Raw genomic sequence first — 19,971 nt, 5'->3', positions numbered from 1 at the left:
CACCTCTTAAAAGGAGCAAGAGGGCCAAGAGACGATGCAGAATTTTCCCCAATGGTGACCGACCCCCAGGCTGCTTTCCTGGAAGGAACACAAACGATCCTGCCAGCGCAGACAAGGAAATCTCGTATAGAACAACATCCTTCCAACTCTCTCTGGAGCACCTCCTGGCAGGAGTCACGTGTTATATACCTCAGCACCTAGCAGAGCCCTGACTCATGATCTAAGCCCAAGAAGTGCCCCCGGAGCTGAAGCCGGGCCCAGGGCACGGGCCCAGGGCAAGGGATGCCTTAGATCAGGCCACCCTCTCCCGCATTCCCCGGCACAGGACCACGCTCTCTTGCCTAGAGGTGCTTTTGAGACCACACACGCTTCTCCTTGAAGTCTCTCTCTTCCATACCCTTCCCTCCCCTGCCCACCCCCCCACCCCCCACCCCACCCCAGGGGAGAAAATGACACCAACTGGAAAATAGGTCTGTTGCTGCAGAATCAGTGCGCAGCTTGAAGAAAGGAACAAATGCAAGTTACAGCAGAGACCCCGGAGGTGAATGGCCTGGAGCAGGTCAGAGGCTTTCTGTCGATCTGTATGTCTTATCGAAGTCAGCCTCCCCTTGCCCTACTCTCTTGAACTGAACTTTTCTATGTCTTTTCTCTTCCTTCTTCCCGTCCGCCAACACCAATCCTGGGATGTCCCAGGCCTGAGGTTGGGACCCCTCTTCTGACACATCCGAAATGGTATGATCCCTTGTGGCTGCTTGAGGAGGAAGGAGAAGAGATACGGGCCCCCGGGGTATACAGAATTGGTGGAGCGGGGGACCCAAAACGAAACAAAAAACACACACCTGCAGTTTGCTGATGCTCAAGGCGCTGCTTCCCATGCTTGGCCAAAGCGGCAGAAAGGAGGCCGAATAAAGAAGTAAGTGTCCTAACAATTACAATGCAGGTGTTTGCACTGTAATTCAACTTGTAATAAGAAAAAGCTCTGTGTCCTGTGGGCGTGCTGCCATGCTCCCCCCTGGAACTGCAGGCTGGTCACCAGCCAGGCCAGTGAGGTCACTCCTTTGGGGGTGGATGGCACATAGCTGCAGACATTCCAGGAATCAAAACCAAAAACAAACAAAAAATCCAACGTGAGCTCTGGTTATTCTTCAGCCACAAGGCCCTGGACAATGAACCTCCAACCCAGGAGGCCCAGGGACAAAGGGACAGCACCCCTCGGGTTCTCCCGCAGGTGAACGGTCAGCGTGGCATCCGGCAAGGGCCACGGGCAGGGCCAAAGAACGTTCAGCTAAGATTCTTTCAGTAATCATGAAAATTAACCCGGGATAAGCTCACTGCCCAGGAAATTGTTCCTGCCCCTGATCTCCAGAGAAAGCTATAAATCTCCTTCCAAATTAGCATTTTCTCTGGGTGCACACCTGCAAAAAGCTAATTTGGGGGAAGCTGAGCGGGGGGGAGGGGTGGGGTGGACCAGAGCCCCACCCCGGCTGGCCTGGCCTGGCCGACGGGCAGCTGACGCCAACATTTCCAGGCACAAATTCAATCCCCTTTTTCAACTGGTCCGCAAGTAACATATCGCTTCTCTCCTCCACCTCTGTCTTCCTCTTTTTGTTATCTCTTGGCTACATGTAAATGTTCACAGGACCCTCTTGCCAAGGGGCAAGTGCTGTTTATCTGGCCACGGATGCTGCTTAATCGACCGCAAAAGGAGTGTGTGAACTTGTCACTGGATGTTTCGGTTCCTTTTGACCTAGGAGCTGTCAGCATGGGGGTGGGTGGTACGGGGTGGGCTGCAGAAGAGGGGAATGGCATCCGAACTCCACAGCCCTGGCCTGGCTCAGGCTACTGTGCCGTCCTCGCCTGTCCTCACAGCATCCGGTGGGGTTTCTAGCTGCCCCTCTCCCAGCCTTGCTCCCAGTGGGCGCCACTGAAGTCTTCAGGTTCCTGAGTCCTCTTGAAACAAACATCAGGAGAGCCGGGAACACACAGCTCAGCATGGGGAACATTCTCCTGCTGGATGAGCAGCAGCTCTCATCTATTGTCAAAAAGGGCTCCCGGTGGGGAGTGAGAGATGTGAGGCTGGTCGAGCTGGGCGGATCAAGGCAAGATGCCCTGTCCTCCCCCTGCCCCTCCAGCACAATCTGCTCTGGCCTGACCCGGAAGAAAGACATCTAGGGAAACGAAGCTAGTGCGGTAAGGGGTACGGGGTCCTGTACCATGGAGCTAACTAACTTTGTATTGTTTCTACTTCTTCTTACCCTCCTACCATCTGCACAGAGTCATGTGGTTGCATCAGAGGGCCTATCAGGTCCAGGAAATAGATTTAGTGTATTAGATCTTCACGTGGCAGGACATGGGACAACAGGTGGATGCTACAATGAGATCGACTTGGGGCTCCATAAAAAGGGGAGCGAATGCTTAAAACCGATCAAAAAATTGTAGGGGCTGCCTGGAAGGGAGTGAGTTTCCAGTCCCGGAAGGCAGTCAAGAGCAGGAGGAACACACTGCACCTGACGTTCTGAGGCAATTTGTCGTCCTTGCCCCCAGTTCTCTACATTAACTACTTTCCCACAATCTGGAAGGAAGCAACTCCATAGGCCAGGTACCCTACCCCCCAGCCCCACGATAGTTGCAGCTGATTGGGCCGGAAGAGTCACCTGACCCAGGGTGTGCCCAACTATTGGTTAGGCAGGGGCCAATGAGATTCTCTGTCGCCAGGGCATTGAAGAGACCCAGGCTACAGCAGAGGATTAAGCCGGGGAAGGCCGCTAGGGGGAGCCCTTGGGTGGGAAGAGGAAGGGGGCGGGACGGAGAGGGGGGCACTGCCACAGGCTCCCAGCGTTCATGTCCGGACCCCACGCGGCCAGCCTTGGACTTCTTGAGGTTGCCTGTCGTGTCCTTACAACAAGCCCAGCTTTGACTAGAGTCCCGTGGGGTAGGCACCTCCTCACACCTGAAGCACTGGGGGGCTTCCTGGAGGGGACCCGCGGTGGCGGGAGCAGAAGGCTCCCCGCAGGATGCGGAGCTGGGCGAAGGCTCAGCGACCGTCCTGGGAATCTGGCACCCCTGAGGCTGCAAAGAGGAATCAAGCCCCAGGCCTTCCCCAAGGCTGACTCACATTCCCTCTGACTACAGGCTTCACGCACGGCCGGTGCTCCCCATGGACCTCCCATCATCACTGCTCAGCCACAGCGCCCTGACTCCAACCATATGCCACAGACAACCAGGCTAAAGGGTCAGTCATTGCCCACACTCTCAAAGTCCCAACAGGCTCACGAACACACACCCGATCCTTTGGGAAGATGCTTCTGGTACTGCCATCGCCAACCCCGTGCTTAATAAACACCTGCAACGCATTTGAGATGGCTTACGAATAAGGCAGCTGCTTTCCTTATCAAGTACCTGCTGTATACCAGGCTCTGCAGGGTGGCTTCTGCCATTTCCATGGCAGGATGCGGAACCTGAGTCTCAGGAAGCCCTGACAATCTGCTGCCAGGACCTGCCAGGCAGGACCTCACTCTGCTCCTACGGACTTTATCTCCCGCTGATCATTGACCCTAGGTTTGTGCAGTGTGGGCATCTCTCCCGTGAGCATCGTATCTCTCCAGCACCCATTTTGGTATAAAACTGATACAAATGATGTTTACTGAGCACCTACTATGTGTCAAGGACCATGCTAAACACGGTGCATTAAGTCATCCCGGTGAATCTCCGCAAAACCTCTACCAGGGAGGGACAGCACCCCCAGTTGGTAGTTCCCCCAATTTACACATGAAGAAACTGAAGGACTGAGAAGCTTGCTCAAGGTCCCCACTGTTGAAACCATCTGCACACAGGCGGTCTGGCTTTATGGCCCCAGGCACTTGGTACACGCCCCCCAGTGTCCCCACATTCAGAGCCCCGGGTCCAGGTGCTTGTCTTCGTGGGGGGGACTCACCCTCCCCCAAAGGGCAGATACCAAAGGAAATGTGGAGCCAGCACCTACACCCTAAACAATGCCAGGCACAGAGGCAAGCTAACCATCCCTTTTTCTAAATTCTTACCTTCCTGGGCTGCCCACTCCCTGCCTTGCTGTGAGAAGGCAGCATCTGCCTGCGGGGTATGGATTCAGGTCATCTCTAAGGGGAATCAATCCGTGCTTTCCAGGGAGATGGCCAAGCGCCACATGCGGCCTGGAAAATCTGACTCCCAATGGGGAGGTTGAGAGAAGCCAGATGCTATCTGGAGTGCCCAAAGCACCAGCTGTTGTCACTGCCCTCAGTGCGCTCAGCAGCATCAGGGATGTGGCAGGAGGCCGGCAATGGGAACATCACATCACGCATTTATGCAGGCACACTGGGGTGGGTGGGTGTGTGTGCTCGGATCAACCCCACCCCACCCCCATGCTCAGGAAGCCAACAGATGCCCGGGTCCTTGTAAAAGCCCACCTGGGACAGGGGTGACAAAAGAGGTATAAACAGAGGGATGGAAGGGAGAAGCAGGCAGAGTCATAATTACCTATGACCAGGAGACTGAGAAGGAAGCTGAGAGGTGGCAACTCTCTAGCTGGTCCTTAGAGAGAAGGAGGAAAAACAAAAGAATGACTTCTTAACAGAAGAGAGAACCGAGCTCCTCCACAGAGGTGTACAACAGGGCCTGGCCCATGGTAGCTGCTCAAGAAAACCTGCAAAATCCTTAAGTGACAGGGTCCACATCTAAGGCTTTCCTTTCAACCCCATGGCACCTAGCGAGGGACACACACACACATATCTGCTGAAGGAACTCATCTCATTGCTCCGCAGGGGTCAGCTCCCGCATTTGCCAGGGATGAACATTCTCCCTGACTTGCCTTTGGCTAACACCCTCCTTTCAGCTTGTGCATTTCACTGGGGGCTCACAAGCCCTACCCCACCTGATTCCAGAGAAGGGTGCACATCTGGGCTTGGCCAATCAATGCATTCTAGGCCACCGGACCAGGTGATTGGTTTAGAGCTGTCACGTCATTAAAGCTAAACCAATGACGATCAGCCCTGGGATTTCCGGAAATACTGGGAGTGAAGGGCTTTCTGCACTGACTGGAAACCTAGAAAGGTAAATGTTGCTTAGACTTGTTAGGGGTCATTTTGCCACCAGAAAGGATAAAGCCCCAACAGATGAAAGGGGAGTTGGGAGATGACATCGTTTGAGCCCCTGGATGCAGCTACGCCTGAAGCCGGGCTTACCTCTGACCATCTCAGTTATGGGGAGCTGTTGCTTTTCCTTTCAGTGAGTCCGTTCCAGTGGTGTTTCTATCATCTGCAACTCAACTAGCCCTGCAACTACATGACTCTCCGGGCAGGAGGTAGGAAAGCAAGAGGAAGTACAAACAATACAATACAAAGTCAGTTTTTTCAGGAAGTTTTTGAGCAGTAAGCAAGGGCCTCTCCGAGCGGCAGATGCCGCTCTGAATGATGGTGAGCACGCCTCCCGGCCTCACAGGGTGCATGGGAAAGTCGCTGGACCCTCTTGCAGACTCTGTTTTCTTTCACGTGTTGTGGTCAAGAGCAGCGGGGAAACCCACGGCCCTGGGAGAGAACCCTCTGTCGGGGACGCCTGCGCAGAGCTCACCCACACCTGAGCCTCGGGCTGGAGTATACAGAGCTGGCCCACGACCCTCCTAGTTTACTAGGGGCCAGCCCAGCCCCGGGAGGCAGCCACGGCGAGCTCTTCGGCAGGGGTGGGGCCCCTGGACAGGAGGGGCGTGCCCGGCCTTTCAAGGGATAAAGTCCCCCCCGTCACCGCTCACTTCAGACTCTGCCATGCCACTGCTGAGGATGGGCGCAAGTGACCCCACGATGTACATGGCAGTGGGGACAGGAGACTAATGGCTACTGCCAGCCGGACTCCAGCTGGACCTCGGGTTGAATGCTTTTCTCTGACTCCTGGCTCCGTGGCCTGGGACAAGCTTCTTTACTTCCCTGTGCCTCAGTTATTTCGTCTGCGAAATGGGGTGACTCATGCACCTCACTGATTTGGGCTGTTTGGTGTAGGCGACCCTGCAAAGCAGGAGTCCCCGGAGGGGGCTCCCCTGCATGGTTTTCGCCCGCGTGTTCCCAAGGGCACACCTTGCGGGGAGCGTCCCAGGTGGCGCGGGGGAGGGGGGAGAAGCACAATTCCCTCTAAGCACTGCTCAGAACACTGGTTCATCTGCCTGGTGAACCGTGAGTCTCTGAAAAAGGACCCAGTGAACAGGATCAGCGAGTCAGCCCGGGAAGCAGGAAGGCGCAGCTGGCTCGGGGACAGCACGAGGGCGGGGCTCTGGCCTAGAGGTCGGCAGGGCCAGGCCCGATCACCCTGGGAGAGGAGGTCGCACGGGGACACACGGCCTTTTGGGGGAAGTCCCTGATGCCTACTCCAGGAGCCTGGCGTGAAGAGAGGTAAGAGGAGCTGCAGGCCACTTCGAAACACCCCAGCGGGCGCCCAAACACACAACCAAATGTCTTCTAACCGGGTCCCGGCCGGCTCAGGTGCCCACGTAACTAGAGCTCTGGCTTACGTCTGAGGACAAAGAAGCAACGACAAGACTCGGTGATGCACGCAATGCATTCTGACTTTCTCGAACCCAGACAGGGAAAGTTGTGGGGCCAAGTACAACAAGCCGTCCCAGGCGCGCAGGCTCTGAGTTAGAACCGGAAAGTCTGCAGAAGCCCAATGCCAAAAAAGGAGTCGCCCGGGCTCCACTGGCCCTGCGACCAAGGTGGGGAAGCAGAAAGGCATTTTAGGAAATGTTCAACGACACCGAAAACAGAGGAAGAATTTTCGGTGTCTCATCCTCTGAAAATATCCTTGACTTCAGGCCTGCGGGGAGGACTGTGTTTTGAGAAGTTTTGTGTTTTATCTACAATTGTATCCCTGTTACTTAAGGGTTCTGATCCAGGCAGGTGCACCCCAAGTATTCACAGGATAAATGAAGAAAAGAAAAGAACTTCAGGGGCTCTACAGGTTCAATGATTCTTTTTTTTTTTTTTCTTTTTTAAAGTTTATTTTTAAGACAGAGAGAGAGAGTGTGAACGGGAGACAGGCAGAGGGAGACACAGAATCCGAAGCAGGCTCCAGGCTTTGAGCTGTCAGCACAGAGCCCAACGCGGGGCTCCAACTCACGAACCGCAAGATCATGACCTGAGCCAAAGTCGGACGCTCAACCGACTGAGCCACCCAGGCACCCCCCCCCCCCCAATGATTCTGGAGACTGAAACACAAACTGTCCACTTGTTTACAGGGTGACCAGATGACACAAAGGACGAGGGCAAGCGTAAAAGCAAATAAACTCGTGAGCTTACATCTCAGACGGAGGCTGAGAACGAAATCCAGTGCAGGGGTGCGGGGGGGATGGGGGGTGCCCACAAGACACAACCCAAGTCACCATCTCCACCCGTCCCATTCCTGCCGATAGCTTTCAGCCGGCTCCAGAAAAGAGGGACGTGTTTACTAACCCCTCAAAAGCCTGACAATTACTGGTGAGGCCGCAGGTGCTCTCCAGGTGTGCCCGACCTGCTGGGTGAGGCTCAGCCAAAGGTGTGTCAATGTCAGCAGGATTAGATTTCTCCTAAGGTCCTTCCAGCTCAAATATTCACACGCACGTGTCTCCCCCCCCACCCCTTGGAGCATTTCCTGGAGCCCTGCTCTGTGCTCCAGGTGAACAGAGGGAGACAGGGTGCCCTATGGCCCCACCCCGTTGGAGATGACAGTTCAGAGAGCCCAGGGTAACAGTCGAGAAATGCTCATGCAGGACCTGCCACAGCTACCCTGTGCTCCAATGACACACGCCCATGGTGCAAGGACAAAGCACAGAGCAGGTGGAATGAACAAGAAAGGCTTTTGCAGAAGGGTCGGGGGCCCAGGACAAGGTAGAAAACTTGGAAGTCAGTGTGGGGTGGAACGGTAACAGAAGTAAGAAGGCGAGGGGTGGGGGTGAGCCACCCGGCTTGTGGGACAGTGAGGAGGCTCTGAGCTCCTCGACAGGAGTCAAAAGAGAGGCTGTCAGACGTCCGTGGGTCCCAGCCCTAAGTCCAGGCCAGAGCAGGTACTCAACACCTGCCAGGTGGGTGAACCAGGAGCCTTGGCAGATCTGGGGAGAGCTTGAGGGAGGCCATCCTTCTGGTTCAAGTTAAAGGTTCTAGACAGAACCCTTCCCCTCCAGACTGTAAGCCCCAGGAGGGTAGAGCTGGCTTGGCTCAGCTTGTCAACACCAGGCACCCAGTCAGAGGAGTATGCATCCAGTGAGTAATTAAGCAAAAAAAAAGTGGGCAGATTTGACTTAGTAAAGATGCTCGGCTGGAATCATCCTGACCCTCAGCTGTGGCCCAGAGACGTGAATGAGCTGGGAGAGAACAGCACCAAAAGGCGAGCGAAGGTAGAGGGGTCAGAGGCCAGGCAGCGGACACCTTAGCTGCGGAGAGTCCAAGGGTGGGGTGGGGGGATCGCTCGTTGGATACAGCAGCAGCAGGTAAGTACGGCTGGCACAGGTAAGTGTTAAGAAGCCACTGGGGGTACAGAGAGGGTGACCGACGGTCCTGTTTCGCCAGGGGACCGAGGGGTGTCCCAGGGCGTGGGACGCTCAATGCTGAGACCGGGAGAGTTCTGGCAGTCCAGAATGAGCTGGTCACCTGAGGCACAGGTCTGCCCACACCGGCACTAAAGAGGGAAAAGATTGCCGGCGGGGCCAACCCCATTTGTCAGGGGCTCAGACACTACAAAGCTGTTGCATATCGTGGGCTCAGGCAAACCACAGGCGTGGGAGCCGAGCCAGGCTGACGCTATGACTCTGGAAGTTTCCTGGAAGGGGGAAACTGAGGCTTGGACGTGAGTGACCACGGTGGGCAAGTCACGGGGCCAGTGTGACGTTCTGGCCTCCAGCTTCCTCGCTTTCCCTGCACGTCGGGAAGACGTGAAATACACAAGCGCTGTCTGTCGAGCACGGCCGTGCGCGGTGCCGCTTTCCTCTGGGCCAATGGACGCGAAGGGGGGGGGGGGGGCCGTGCACCAGAGCCCTCCTCCCCAAGAGGGGCTCTAGGGGCCCCAGGGAAACGGGCCCATCTGGCCCTCTGCTCTTCCGAGATTCTGACCCAGGGTGAGCGGCGGCCACCACCTGGGACGTGGGGAGACGGGGTGGGGATTGGGGTGCTGTTGGCTGCTGTCCTGCTTGCCTCACCTATGACATCCCCATTATGGCCACCCTTCGGGTAAGGCCAGGATCCCCAAAGGCCCTTGTGAAAGGCAATGCGTCATCTAGCCACACAGCCTGTAGTCCCCAGGTGTGGAAGGGTCTCAACGGCTCTGGGCAGACGGGGAGAGAACAGGCCGGAGAACAGGGGAGGTGGAAGGGGGAAGGAGAGGGAGGAGACGGGAGAGGGGATTTGGCGGATTTAAGCAGAAGGAGCTTCCTAGAGCAGTGCTGCTCAGTGACTGGTCCCATGCCGTATCTGCATCAGCATCACCTCAGGGGGATTATTAAGACCCAGACTGCTGGGCCCACCCCGTTTCTGATTCTGCAGGTCTGAGGGGGGGGGGGGTGGAGACTTTGCACCTGTAACAGGTTCTCGGGTGAGGCTGATGTTGCTGGTCTTGGCACCCCATCTTGGGAACCACCGGCCTGGAGCATGTGGTTATGAGGGATGGGGGGAGGCGGAAGAAGCACAGGGGTGCTGATGGGTCACCGGGGTCTGGGAAGAGCCACGCCAAGTAAAGATGAAGGTGTTGGGAGGCCTTGGTCCTCACGCTTCGGAGAGGGTCAGGATCACAAGGCAGAGGAGGGAACTTGTTTGAAATGCAGATCTGTGGGCTCCTCCCTGGATATTTTTGACTGTCCAGGTCTGCGAGGGGGCCCAGGAACTTAGGCTCTGAGTGATTCTGATGCAGGCAGTCTGGGCCACAGGGAGAGGCGTGGGAGTGTCAGAGCGGCACCGTGGAAAAATACATTTCTCAGGCTTTGCGAGCTTCGATGAGCCCCAGAAACATCTGTAGTCCCATGCCCTGACTCGGGGCCACCCAATACGGTAGGCACTAGCCGCACGGAGCCTTTTGCAATTAAATAAAAAGTGGGGACACCTGGGGGGCTCAGTTGGTTAAGCGCCTGACTCTTGATTTCAGCTCAGGTCATGATCTCGTGGTTCATGAGATCGAGCCTCACATCGGGCTCTGCACGGACAGTGCGGAGCCTGCTTGGGATTCTGTCCCCAGCCCCCCTGAAAAGAAATATTTGAAAAAAATTGAAATTCAGTTCACTGGTCACCCTAGCTACATTTTAAACCCAGTGGCTACCATATGGGACGGTACAAATCTAGAACATTTCCACCTTTGCACAAAGTTCTGTCAGAGAGCTCTGGCCTGGAGCGATCACAACGTGTCTGCCTCTCTTTCCCTTTCTATAAAAAGGGGTTTCTCCACCATCTTTCTCAGGGTGTAAGAGAGAGGGGAGGCTCCACCGGGAGCGACGTTTCTTCCCCACATTTAAAGAGCCCGTGCACCTGCTGGTGGGAGGAGGTGGTCCAGTTTGGCCTCCATGTCTGCCCCAGGACCCAAGAGGATGGTTCTTTTTCCTTCTGGTTGGCTGCTAGACTCCCCACCGTGATGAGTAGTCCTTAGTAGTTAGAGCTGAGGCATCACGAGTATGCTAAGGAAAACCAACTAACAGAAGCCCAAGCAACTCCCCTTCAAGAAAAGTGATACCAAACAAAACCAACCCAACAAAAAAGGTATATGCTTAACCCATCACAGTGGCAGAGGCATTAACAACAGACTGGATTTAATCCCAGAGAAAAGGCAACTGAATTTACTTCTTTCCCAGAGCTTCCCAGCACACATATGAGGTGGTCGAGTTTTCAAGGAAGGAGTTGAAAGAACACTAGAGATAAAGTACCGGGGCCAGGGGATCTCCACATGCGGTTCCAGGACAGGCAGCAGAGGGACAAGGACGGACAGTCCGTTGGGAGTGCAGGGTTCTGCAGGTACCGTATGAAGTGCTTACGGGAGGCAAATGCACAGACGGGAAGCAGAACGGTGGGTTACCAGGGGCTGGAGCGGCGGGTGGGGACTTATTCCTCAGCGGGTACGGTCACAGTTTGGGACGATGAAAAAGCGCCAGAGGGGCACCTGGCTGGCTCAGTGGGTTGAGCGTCTGACTTCGGCTCAGGTCAAGATCTCGTGGATGGTGACTTTGAGCCCCGAGTGGGCGTGGTCCCAAGTCTAAAGGATCTGGATGAACCGAGGTTCTTTAGGCCGAGCGTGCGGTCCCCCTCTGCCCGCTCAGCGCCCTGCCCCGTGCCTGGCCCCCTCCCCCTGCCCCGAGGTACTCAAGGAAGAAGGAACAGCGGCTGAGCGGAAGGCACAGGCGTGCTGGTGACGGTGTGGGGAGCGGGGTGGGGAGATCTGAGCAAAGACAGAGTCTTACTTACTCTGGTTGCATTCTCACCCCTGGCCGATCCTGGGAGCGCACGAGACAGATTAGCACGTGCCTCTTTCTAACAGATTCGGAGAAGGTCAGGTGGGGGCGGAAGGGTCGCGTGGGCTAGGAAGGGAAAGAGGGAGAGTTGGCTAGGGTGTCTATGTGCCTCTTGTCCACTTGGGGACACCTGTGGGAGGGAGCAGGGTGCGGCCAAGGACGATGTCGGGGTGCAGGGGGTAAACCAGAGTGCTCGGCCTGCTAATATTCTCACTCTAAAATTAACCCAATCCCAGAAACGCAAAGGGCAGAGAGGTTCTCAAAGTCGGGCCCGTGGAACCCTCGTATCAGAATCACCCAGGGCAGTCAATAAACACACAGATTCCCAGGCCCCCTCTCCAGCACTACAGGCAGAATAGAGGCGGAGCCTACCTCGGACCCCTGTGATCCTCAGGCTGAAACCCCCTTTAAGGAAGGAGGTCAAGAGGGAAAGTTCCCGGCTTTGCCAAGGTATCACGCGTAGTTGGGGGTCTTGATATTTGGCCCCGGGAAACCACATGGCACCATGCAGTGTGGTCCCTTCCTCACTCTGGGCCTCGGTTTCCTCGCTTCGTAGAGAGTGACCGACCCTATCCCTGCTGCTGTTTCCCTCTGGGGACTCTGCCTGCGTTGGACCTCCTGTCACGGGTCAGCTGGCTGCTCTGGACTCTCGCCGGGGCAGGGGGGCAGGGTCGTCTCCTGGAGCCAGCTGAGTGGCCCTGGGCCCCAGAGGCCCTCGCTTCCAAATGCCTCTGGCTGACTGGAAGCCAGTGTCAAAGATGTCAGGGAGGGCATCCCATGACACCCAGCCCGTGACACCCAGCCGCACAGCCTCTGCCTGGTGCCCTGGCGGCCCTCAAGGAATCGTCAGCTGGTGAAGGAAAAATGGCGGTGAGAAGCAATGGTCCTGGGGCAGAGAGTGTGACGTCCTTGAACAGCCACTTCCTACAATCTGTTTAACTGCTTTGAAGCCTCAACTGGGTCACCTTTTTAATTTTTTAAAATGTTTTATTTATGGGGGGGGGGCAGAGAGAGAGAGAGAGAGAGAGACAGAATCCGAAGCAGGCTCCAGGCTCCGAGCCGTCAGCACAGAGCCCGACGCGGGGCTCGAACTCACAGACCGTGAGATCACGACCCGAGCCGAAGTCGGACGCTTAACCGACTGAGCCCCCCAGGAGCCCCAACTGTGTCACCTTTAGGATGGGGAGGAATGCCGGGCTGCCTTACGGGGGTAGGACAAGACCAACAGGAGTGCAGCTAACAAAGTGCTCGGCTCCTGGGCGGCCCTGAACAAACACTTCTTCGCCATTAAAGGGACCTTCCACAAACCGGAAATACACATTCTTCCCTGCCTGGGCACAGGGGGACTTCAAAGTCACCAGGGCACCGGTGAGGCAGAGCCGTGCAGTCCGGGAAGGAACTGGCACCTGTTGTTCTCACCTCTCTCCAGGCCCCCAGGGAGAGCTTTCTGAAGCTTCTGTACGATTAAAAGGTACTGAACACACTCAACACCTGCGATAAAGTCACGGCCCAAACTAGTTGGGAGCCCGAGCCAGCCTCCGAGTCCGGGCGGCAACAACAGATGAGGCTGCTGGCACCTGCAGGCAGGCTCCCAGGTGGTGGGTGTTCCCCGCAGTGGTCCCCAAAGCCCAGCGCACAGATGGAGGGAGCACTGGGACGGTCGCCGTCACTGAACCCACCAGCTCCCCTCTTCCTTAGCCCGGGCGTAGCGTCCCCCCAGCTCAGAGCTCAGGACTCACCCACCTGTCATACCTCTCTGGCCGTTAATTTCTTCCAAATCCGGGTCTGCTCTAGCACCTCTGGGGCCACTGGCAGTGGCCAAGGGCTCAGAGGAATGGCCACGACCCAGGTCCTCCACCTGGCTTCTCTTGAGGGCATCCCAACAGCAGACAAGAGAAAGCACGAAGTCCCCACCTTCAGGGTGGCTGCCCCAAGGGGCACGGAAGGGATGGTCCTTTAGAACAGGAGTCATTCCTGACTTTTCCCCTCCAGGACAGGCACTCATCGGACGCACGCAACATGAAGTGCATCTACGGAGAGTGAATTCATAAAAAATAACTCCACACACAGGCACGCACACGCACACATACCTTGTAAACACAGCCTGCCAACCTCTCTGGAGTGTTTACAGCCCTTAGTGACCCACAGCAAACACAGCATCCCCACGGCAGCTGCTTTGGACAGCTTTAATGATATGTTGGCTGTGCTTATCTGCTAGGGCTAAAATCCGGGTAAACACCTATGTATCTGATTTTCTACTTTTGTCAACTGGCCACCGGATGGGTGGGAGGGGCTGGGGTCCAGGCTCATGTTTGCTGTTTTCCTTGAACCATGCACTCTGTGACTCTTGAAATGGCTTAAGGGGGTTAAACTCATCTTTCAGAATGGCTAGAGGGTCCTAGTATCTCCTCCAGTAAACTCGATTGGAATGTTACAAGGAACACAAAGCAGGCATAATGACTATTATGGAAATTTGAAGGCCAAATGAGCCAGCGACCAGTCCTCTGGAATCACCCGATCTCATCAAATCCCAATATCTCACACTTCAAAACGTTTAAGAAGTTTACACACACATACACACTCAATCGATTTGTTTGGACTCTGGATAAACGGAAAACCTCCCCCCTCCTGTGGCATCGGGCTCCGTGAGTGTATGAAGGATGCCAACCACACAGATTCCTGTCCGACAATTCCGAAGTGGGTGATATGATCCCATTTAATAGATGGGTAAACTGAGGCTTGGGATCTTAAATCATTTGCTTGGGGGACACATAGCTAGTAGTAAGCAGAAGCGAGTAACCAGCGTGTGTTTGGCTCCAAAGCTGGTGCCCTGTCCTCAAGTGTCCTGGCAGAAGCAAAGCGCAATCCTTCTCGCTGAGCAGTCACCCGGGGTGAGGGTGCTGGCCCACAAGGGATCTCCCCAGGGAAACCAATGGGAATGGTGTTCAAGAGCAGTGACTTTCACCCCCGAGCCTCAGCAGTCTCTGTCCCGCTCAGGTCGCCAAGGATGTCCACACTAAACCCTGTGGTCCTGGTGGCTGGCTTTCTAAGAGAATCCCCTGTTCCAAGGTGGAGATTGAAATCTCACCCCTAACCCAGCAGAGACCCTTTACAGAAGGGATAACACAAGACCAATCTATTGCTGAAATTGCTAAAGGCACAAAGATAAGCAAATGCTTGAGTTGCTTAAAACCAGGAAAGTCAAGGAGAGGACAACCCCCGCCCCCTCTTTTTAAAGATAAAAATTTAAAGAGAAAACGGACCTGAAACCTCATGTGGCTCTACGTCTTAAACATCAACACAAGGTCTTTCCACACCGCTTTGAGGTCCTCAGCCTGGGACCCCACCGTCAAATCCTGGCTGTGACACCTACCAGCTGTGTGATCTCGGGCAAATTACTAAACTTTCCTGAGCACCAGTCTCCTCACCTGTGGACCGGGACGAGCGATTGCACCTCCCGGCTGGGGTCCCTGGAGGACTGATTAAGACAGAGCACCCCATTGGGTGAGTACCATCACCGGCCCCCAGGAGGGTACAGCAATGAGAGCCAGTACCCAGATCCACAAGGGCCTGGTGCCCTCGGCCAGGGGGGGTGCTTTATGTGAGGGGGAGGGGCAAGAGGCGATAAGAACGCAAATGACTAATAAAAAAGGTAGAGGCTGGACGAGGAGCCATTAGGTCCCGCGGCTTTTGAAAGCTGGGGTTCAGAGAAACGCTTAAGGAGGCAACGGCATCTGAACTGGGCCTCGAGGTCTGGCTGGCTTCAGATGCGGACAGATACGCTGTCCAGTCTCCAAATTTACTAACTTACCAACAACTCTGAAACAATGGCTTGGGGGTGCCTTTAGCCGAAGGGCGAACACCCTCTCGCCTTAGGGACCCAGCTCACTCCCTTCTCTGACCCCGCTGCCCAGATGCTACCCAGCACCCGCTCCCATCATGCTAACCCCTCACCTGGCTTTATTTTTCTGCACAGCACTGGCCATCTCCTGACACATCTTGTGCGCCCGTGCCTGCTGGAAATCTCCTCCCACGATAGAAGCTCCATGGAAACAGGGGCTGCGGCTGTCCCCTTTGCTACTGTATCCCTGGCAGCTACGACAGTGGCCGCGGTAGTTGCTCAAGAAATGTGACTGAATGGATGGATGACCAAAGATGGAAAGAATTCACGCCGCAGCCTAAGAAGCTTCAGGGAGCACCTGCTTTACTCTGCGGGGGGTCTGGGTGACCTCTCCTCAGATGGAGTTAGTCCCACGGTGCCAAACAGGGAAACTGAGTTACCGAGTTTCTCAAGGTCACACAGATTTGAGGCAGAACCAGGTGCGGACTGAGTGCGTGTCTCATCTCTGCCTCTCCTGCTCTGGTCCTGTGCCTGAAAACGGTCACCTCCCCTAGAACTGGCCCCACTCTGGAGGCCAGGGCTGTCACCGGCACAGAGCCTGTCCCCCTCCTGATCTCAGGGCACCCTCGTGAGCAATGTCAAGGTGTCCAGCCTTCCAGCCTGCCAAGCCAGCATCCCCTCTCCCTTACCCCTCCCCCACACCTCTGAACGTGCCAATTCCCAGACCCTGTCATCCAACAGGGCAACTACGTGCAGCTGGAGACCGATGGGCAGAGATCCTGGGACTAGTCACCTCACAGCCTGGCTAAAATGTTTATTTCAACAGTAATTTCAGCTTGCGGTTCCAAGCCAGAAGAGCTCTCATTTGCTTCCCAGAGGAAAAACCCCTAATAACAGCCAATGTCTCAAACCATTCGTGGATTCTCAAACATCCACGTCCATGGCAGGCCAGCCTCAATGCCCAGCCGGCACGGAAGTTCTCAGAAACTGCACGTGACCTTTAAGAACCGGGCACCGGAAGAGGGCGAAGGGTGGGTGGTGGAGTGGAGAGAACTCAAAACTTTCTGGTGTAGCCGCCGGCTTGATTTGCGCCAGGGATGCCATCTGTAAATCAGAAGATTTCCACTGCTCTCTGCCCTAAAGGGACACCACGAGGGCCATTGGAACCACCACCCCCCCCCCCAAGGCCTTGGAGACCCAGCGTTTCTCAGCTACACCGTATCATTAGGATATTGTTATTATGAATACACAAACGGAGTCTTTGTAGACACAAAGTAAACAGACCTATCTCCACCCAGCCATCTCCTACACTTTTACATAATAACAACCCCCCCCCTCCCCGCGGCACAACAGTCAGCCTTGGATCCCTGAGGTATTTTACACACAAGACAAATCTCATCTTGGCACAGTTCAGGAGGGTGGAGATGGAACCTACAGCATCACATCCTAATGGGAAACTGAGTCAACGGGGGGCACTGACAGGTGCCCCACAAGGGAAGCTGACAACCAGCCTTTATTATGCGTCAACTAGGAACGAGGCAAGGTGCTTTGCAGACACTAGCTTTCGGGTCATCAGAATGTTAGTTGACACATGTATCATCCGCCACTTTTCAAATGGGTAAACGGAGTCTCAAAAAGATAAACAAGTTGCCCGAGCTCTATCTGCTTGCACTTCGCATCTGTGCTCTGTTTTATAGCAAGCTATCTTTTCTCTAACTGCTCTGTGCAACTGGGGAGGAGGTGGGACTGTCTCCAACAGGCCCAGCCCCGAGGCCAAGGGTTCAGGGATTCAAGCTACTTCCAGGGCTCGGTGTCCCTTTTCTAGACCCTTGGTGACCCAAGACTTCAGGGGCTCCAGGACACCAGTGGCAGCTCAGCAGGTCAGTGGTCCCAGCTCCTGTGGCTACAACTGTGATACTCAGGATTCTGTCTCCCTGGGAGACCAACACAGGCAGCCTGGAATTAAGGGGGCCTTGCTGCTGGCTTTTTCTCATAGGAAAGAAATAATTATTAGGTAAATAAGCCTGGTGTTTCCCAGCTGGTTAAGCTTGCTGTCTGGGAGAGGCATTCTACTGTCAACTGAGAAAAATTCCACCCCCATTTTTTCCTGGAAAAAGTATTCAAACTTCAAACTGATGGTGACAGACACTTCTTGGAAGCCCTTCATCTTCCATCTAAATTTCTTCCTCCTCTAGAGTCAAGGGGATCCAGGGATTCGGTGGGACCCCCCCCCCCCCCAGACATAACTTGCGGGGATGGGGTGGCGGGCAGCTGAGACAGGAACATAATGAACCTGGCTGCACCTACTCAGAACATTTTAACATTAAAACGCGGTTCTCAGCTGGGGTCAGATTAACCAATGATACGCAACTGGACCATTTAATTTGTGTCTGCACCCCCTCGATCTCTTTCCGCATCAGTCCTTCAAACGTAAGAGAAATCTCTACCCTCCCGGGAAATGGAATTCATCACTTTCCTCTCCGAGGGGCAGCAGGAGAGCAGGGCTCTCCTGGCCCTTTACGGGGCTGCCAGGTGGGTTTACAGGTGCTGCCGGAGAGGGGCGGCCCCAACTTCGTGCGGGGCTGGCCCCTTTCCCACGCTTCCCACGAAAGTCGCGGGGCCCGCCCAGAGCAAGGTCTCCCTCCAGGCGCCGCGGGATCTCGCCGACTCTGGCAGGCGTGGCCTTGACCTCCCTCTGCAGCTCGCTCCGGGGCTCGGCCGGAGAGCTGCGACCCCCGAAACCCCCGCCCCCGCGCCGCAGAACTAACTCCGCGTCCCGCGCGTCTCCCCTGGCGCCCCTCCCCGCGCTGGGGGCGCGGCGCGCGGCGAGAACTTTGCCACCCGCGCGCGGCGATCCCGGCCCGGAGCGCCCCCGCGCGCCCGGCCCCGGCGGCTCCCCGGGCCTGCGGCCGCGCCGCCCTCCCCGCCCCGCCCCGCCCCGCGCGCACCTACCCGGCTGGCTGCAGTCGCCATCCGCTCGAACGGAGGGCGCCCCGGCGCGGGGCCGGTCGGCCGGCCGCGCAGCGTCCGCACCCGCCTCGCAAGCTGCGGGCGCCGGGGGGCGCGCCGGCCCGGCCCCCGCCCCGCAGGAAGGCGCCGGCTCGCCCTGCGCCGCCAGCTGGCGGACGCGCTCCCAGGTGCCCGAGTCGGCCGCCCGCATGCCGCGTGCCCGGGGAGGGGGGCGCTGCCGCGGCGGCGCGGGGGGCTCCGACGGCGGGCGCCGGGCTCACAGCCTCCGAGGCCGCCGCCGCATCGGGGCGCAGCCGAGCGCCGTCCCCGCCGGCCGCCGGCCGCCCGCGCGCGCCGCACCCGGGCTCTCCGTCCGGCCGACGCCGGGCAGTCCGCGGCCGCCGCACGCGAGGAATTCGGCCGCCCGCCTCTCACGTGGGAACGGCCCTCACTCCCGCGGCTCCGCCTCCCGCTCCTTCCGGGCTGGCGAGGCCGCTCGCCCCGCCCCGCCCTCGGGCCCGCCCTCGGGCCCGCCCCCGGCCCCGCCCCCGGCCCCGCCCCCGGCCCCTTGGCGGCGCCGGGACTCGCCCCACGGCCTCGGCGAGCGCTTCGTGGCCCCGTTCCGGGGACGCTCGGCGCATCCCCCAACATGGTCATTTCTGGAGACACTGCGGGTCAGAACGACAGCCAGTGGCGCACGGGTCGGAGGGGGACAGGCCTGAACCAAGATCTCTGAAAGCCCAGAGTGCGGGCATCTGGGGGACGGCTGCCTGGTACCCCGGTTTGCCGATGTCTCCACTCTTCCGACACCCTTGTGACAGCCTTGCTGAGGAGCTGAAGTCCCAATAACCGACCAGGAGAGGGCAGCACGAGTGGACAGGGAAAGGGGTGGTGGCCCTGGGACATTTCCTGCACTCACCTGTACTGTGTGACCGACCAGGCGTGGGGGGGGGGGGGGGGGGGGACGGGGGGTATGTCTGCATCTCACTTCCCTGAGCCTCAGTTGCCCCATCTCTCAAATGAGGCATCGGCAATTCCCACCCTGTCCACCATGCCAGACGCTTCTGAATGCCCCTCTGCCAGAGCCAGGAGGCAGGTGAGGTGATTCCCAGGGAAGGCCAGGGCCTGGACCCCGGGAGTGGGGGGGGGGGGGGGGGGGGTGCAGTTACTCAGCCAGCCAAGCCCCTAGGAGGTGGCACCTTGGGTCTGCAAACCTAAACCTGCCCGCTGGAGTGGGTGCACCAGTGGCTGGCAGTGCCTGCTCTAAAATGAGTTTGCAGCTCCCAGCCCCCTTTGATCTGGGGATTATGATGCTCTTTAGAGGGACTAATTATCTCCCCGCAACCCCAGGAAGCAGGTCCAGTCTCCCCCCTATTGTACACATGGGGAACCGAGGCAACATAGCAAGAACAAGGCAAGAACTCACACACTCTCAGTGATGTCCCCGGCCTCCCCTTCCAGGCAGCATGCACCAGGCCTGGCTCTCTAACCTGTGGCTCCCACGGGCCCAGGCCTGAGCTCTGGGAATTTCTAGGTCACTGGCATATGCCTCTCCAACAAGCTGTGGGAAACAAACTATTTCCCCACCCCCACCCCCGCCCCCAAGTCTCTAAAACTGTTCATGGGTCACTTTCCTGTCTGTGGGCGAGGAACCCTGCCCCGGAGCAAGCACTGTGGTCTGGCCACCACCCATCGTGGCTTTCCCAGCTTCCACACCCGACGCCTT

At 57.0% G+C, this 19,971-nt stretch overlaps 1 protein-coding gene across 6 annotated transcripts in view; it reads right to left on the bottom strand.

Moving 5' to 3' along the window:
• The window catches only part of KAZN (kazrin, periplakin interacting protein), a 1,132,657-nt gene that overhangs the window by 149,000 nt on the left and 963,686 nt on the right, over window positions 1-19,971 (bottom strand). The window contains exon 1 of one of the 6 annotated variants that reach the window (XM_086715737.1): window positions 18,249-18,689. The exons of 3 other annotated variants lie outside the window; for them this stretch is intronic. In XM_086715737.1, coding sequence (XP_086571863.1) covers window positions 18,249-18,456 — 208 coding nt within the window. In that variant the 5' untranslated portion in view covers window positions 18,457-18,689. Of the gene's footprint in view, window positions 1-13,198; window positions 13,504-18,248; window positions 18,690-19,971 lie in introns of those variants that run through there. 2 more of the 6 variants (XM_086715739.1, XM_086715736.1) reach the window with 2 other exon arrangements.

This window comes from Puma concolor, chromosome C1 (assembly GCF_028749965.1).
Source record: "Puma concolor isolate L17-30 chromosome C1, mPumCon1.1.hap2, whole genome shotgun sequence".
Lineage (NCBI taxonomy): Eukaryota > Metazoa > Chordata > Mammalia > Carnivora > Felidae > Puma > Puma concolor.
This window is presented reverse-complemented; position numbering and strand designations above follow the sequence as displayed.